Below are 3,555 nucleotides of genomic sequence, written 5' to 3'. Positions count from 1 at the left end.
GGGGATGTTTGAGCCCCCCCAGGCCAGCCCTGCTCCCAGAGCACGGGGGGGGACACGAGGTGACATCACGAGGGGACGTGGGTGTCTGTCAGCCCCGATGGGGGGGGTCAGTGGTCCCATCCTGCTCCGGGGTCCTGCTGGGGGGAGAAAAGGAGGATGAGGACGGAACCGTCTCCCTCTGGGGGTGGAGGGACAAGGACGGAGCCTCCCGGGGGCTGGGACACACCTGGGACACACCCGGGACTCACCTGGGACTCTCCAGGTCACACCTTCGCCTGCACCTCGCAGTAGATGGTCCTGGGCCCGTCCTGCTGCTCGGGGGCAGAAAACAGGTCAGACCCTCGGGAAGGGGGGTGGGCGAGGTGGGACAACTCTCCCCAGGGACTTGGTGGCCCTGGGAAGTGCCCTTTGGTGTCCCCTCCCCTGGGAAGCCCCCCTGGAGTTCGGAGCCACTTCCAGGGGAGGAGGAAAGGGGAGCTCTGGGGGCACAGAGGGACCCCCCAGTGCTGCAGGGAAGGGGTGGAAGGTGGAGTTGGACTCAGAATGAATCAAATTTGCCCCTGGATCCCCCTCCAGACTCACAAACTCCCGAGGCTCCGGGGAGTTTCTCCTCTGGATCTCGGAGTACAAGAGCTCCAGTGGGGGATCCTCGCTGGAGAGGGGGGCGAGGGCACCTACGGAGAGAAAAAGAGCAAGAGCAGTGATCCCAGGGGTGCTGGAGGGAGCTGGGATGCATGGAAGGGGGGCACAGAGCCACCCTGGCCCAGGCAGGGCAGGCAGAATCCCAGAATCCCAATTTAGGTTGGAAAAGACCTGTGAGGTCATCGAGTCCACGCTGTGCAGTGTCCCCAGCCCAGAGCACCGAGTGTCCAGCCCTTCCTTGGACATCTCCACCCTTTCCAGGAACAAATCCCTCCTCGTGTCCGACCTGAACCTCTCCTGGCGCAGCCTGAGGCCGTTTCCTCTTGTCCTGTCCCTTGTTCCCTTCCAGTGCCCGACAACCCTTTCCAGAAAGAAAAGAACCGGAGTGAGGGGAAAAGCTCTTTCCCCCTTTCCCAGCTTTATTGATCCCAGCTCTGAGCTGGGTGGTGCCCACCTCCCTCAGACTTCTTCCTCCTCCTCCTCCTCCTCCTCCTCCTCCTCCTCCAGATCCAGGCGATGCCAAGCAGGGCCAAAATGCCCACGGCCACCAGCACCAGGAACACGTGTCTCCCCTGACTGGCCCCCGTGTCTGCAGGGACAAGCCGTGGTGGGTGCCAGGACCCTCCTGGGGGGTGAATCTGGGCACAGGAGGGGTTTTTACCCTGCTGCTGGCACAGGGTGTCCAGGTGGACGGAGACATTCCGCTCCTGAGCGGGATTCCGGGCCAGGCAGGTGTAGGTGGAGCTGAAGGCAGCAACGGGCAGGGCCAGGCACAGGGTCTGGTTGTCCCCGCAGAGCCGCGCCTGTGGCACCCCCTGAGAGCTCCCGAGCTGCCAGGTGACAGTGGCATCGCTGCCCGGGGCCGCCTGGCACCGCAGGGTGAGGTTGCATTCCTGGGGGGTGAGGGAGAGCTGCCGCCCCTGGATCTGCGGCTCCGGCACCGGATCTGTTGGAGGCGCAAACAAACCTGTCACACACACACGACCAAGAAAAAGGTGGAAGGGCAGAGCGAGGAAAAGGGGAAGCGCCGGGGTCGCGGTTCGTCACGGAGCCGGGACAATCCCCGTGAGACAATCCCCGTGACGGACGCGCGGCGGCCGGAGCGGTTTCCCTTCCCCTTTCCCCGCGCTCACACCTCCGGGCGCCGGGGAGCTGGAAAGCCGCTTCCAGGAACTGCTGCTCTGCAAACACCCACCGTAGACGGAGAGGGCGAAGAGTTGTGTCTCCACCTTCGTTGGGTGCAGTATAATCCGAGCCTCGTAGATGCCGCTGTCGCCCCTCTCCAGGGTCCCGATCCTCAGCGCTGTCTCGTTCACCTCCAACCGGTCCCCGAATCGATCCTGGGGGTTGGAGCGCTCGAATTCACCGTGGTGGAACTCGGCCACGAGGTTCTTGACACTGTTGACATCTAAAAATGCCCAGTCGACCGCCTTAACCGTCTCGTTGGGGAGCAGATCCAGGGAGAGCAGCGCGGACCCCCCCAGGACACCGTTCACCTGCCGGGTCCGAGTGGCCGCAGTACCTGATGGGGACAGAGATAATCTGGGGGCTGGAGACCCCCAGCAACCCCCCCCCCCAGTCCCTTCCCTCGCCCCCCTCCCTCCCGAGGGACCCGTGGGCAGCTGCCCACCGGGGCCTGAGTCACGGGAGCGCGGCGCCCGCCTGGGATGATTCATTTAATCCCACACCCATCCCCTCTTCCTGGCGGCGTTCCCGGCACGCAGGGACCACCCGCGGGGCTGGGAACACCCCGAGGGCTCGCGGGGCCTCGTCCCGGTGTCCCGGCGTCACCCCGTGTCCCCCCATGTCCCCCCCACACACGCGCGGGTCACCCCCACAGCAGGGACGCCGCGGTCCCCGTCGTCTCTAAGCCCCAATTAAGGCTCAAACCGGGCGGGTTTAAAGTTAAACCTTCAGGAAATGTCCCCGGGGGTCAGGGACCAAGCGTGGGGCTGGATGTCCCCGGGGTCGGGGGTTGCTGGGGGCCCACGGTGCCTTGTCCCGGTGTCACCCCGTGTCCCCCTACACGTGCACAGGTCACCCCCCAAAAATGGACGAGACGGGGAGCGTTCTCCCCACCGTGTCTAAGCCCAAGTGGGGCTCAAACCGGGCAGCATTAAAGTTTAAACCTCCAGGAAATGTCCCAGGGGTCGGGGACCAGCCAGGGACCACCCTCAGGGCTGGGATACCCCCGGGGTCTGGGGGCTGCTGGGGGCTCACGATGCCTTGTCCCAGTGTCACCCCACGCGTGCAAAGGTCACCCCCGCCACAGAGGAAACTCTCCCCACCGTGTGGGGCTGAAACCGGGGCAGGTTTCGGGTTTAAACCTTCGGGAAACTTCCCCCGTGGTGGGGACAGGGACCCTCCACCCCGGTGCTCTGGGGCAGCTCAGCTACTCAACCCTCTCCCACCCCCCATCCCCGGGGGGGCACCGAGTCGCTCCACTCGGGCTCTGAGACCCCGAAATCCGCCAGGAGCCCCCCGCAGCCTCCCCCGGGGGCAGCGACAGACGGTTCCCACACCGCAACCCCGTCCTGCCCGCGGGCGGCTCGCTCGGCGCCGGCCCCGCTCTCGCTCTCTCCGCAGCCGCTCGGCTTTGCAGAGACGGAGGCGAGGCGAGGGGAAAAAAGGGGGGGGCTGAGAAACCGCAGCCCCCGCTGCTGCAGCCTCGGGGGGGTCATTGCCCACCTCCCCCTCCCTCTCCCCGGCTCACGGGATGCGCTGCCCCGGCTGTGCGGGAGGAGGGGGGGGCTCGCTCGGGGACCCCCACACAGGGGGTGAGAGGGGCCGGGGAGCGCCCGGTGGGGTAAGAGGGGTTAAACACCCACCCCTTGCCCGGTCCCTGCGCCCGGAGTGTTTCCCGGGTACCCCCGAGGGCTGCAGGATGCGATTCCTACACCCCCCTCCCCCGAG

At 66.2% G+C, this 3,555-nt stretch overlaps 1 protein-coding gene across 1 annotated transcript; it reads right to left on the bottom strand.

Annotated features, from left to right (window-relative positions):
- Positions 1-69: 69 nt before the first annotated feature.
- On the bottom strand, positions 70-3,323 carry SLAMF8 (SLAM family member 8; the record flags this gene model as incomplete). Its single annotated transcript, XM_027673428.1, has 7 exons — positions 3,044-3,323; positions 1,838-2,164; positions 1,108-1,588; positions 929-949; positions 583-674; positions 249-311; positions 70-134 (listed from the first exon to the last, which is right to left on the bottom strand). Coding segments are annotated over exons 1-7 (1,329 nt in total), but the record flags the coding sequence as incomplete, so codon positions are not given.
- Positions 3,324-3,555: the final 232 nt, after the last annotated feature.

The sequence above is a fragment of the Neopelma chrysocephalum genome, unplaced genomic scaffold, assembly GCF_003984885.1.
Source record: "Neopelma chrysocephalum unplaced genomic scaffold, ASM398488v2 Primary Assembly neopelma1_184341, whole genome shotgun sequence".
Lineage (NCBI taxonomy): Eukaryota > Metazoa > Chordata > Aves > Passeriformes > Pipridae > Neopelma > Neopelma chrysocephalum.
Note: the sequence above shows the minus strand (reverse complement) of the source record. Positions and strands in the feature narration are given on the sequence as shown.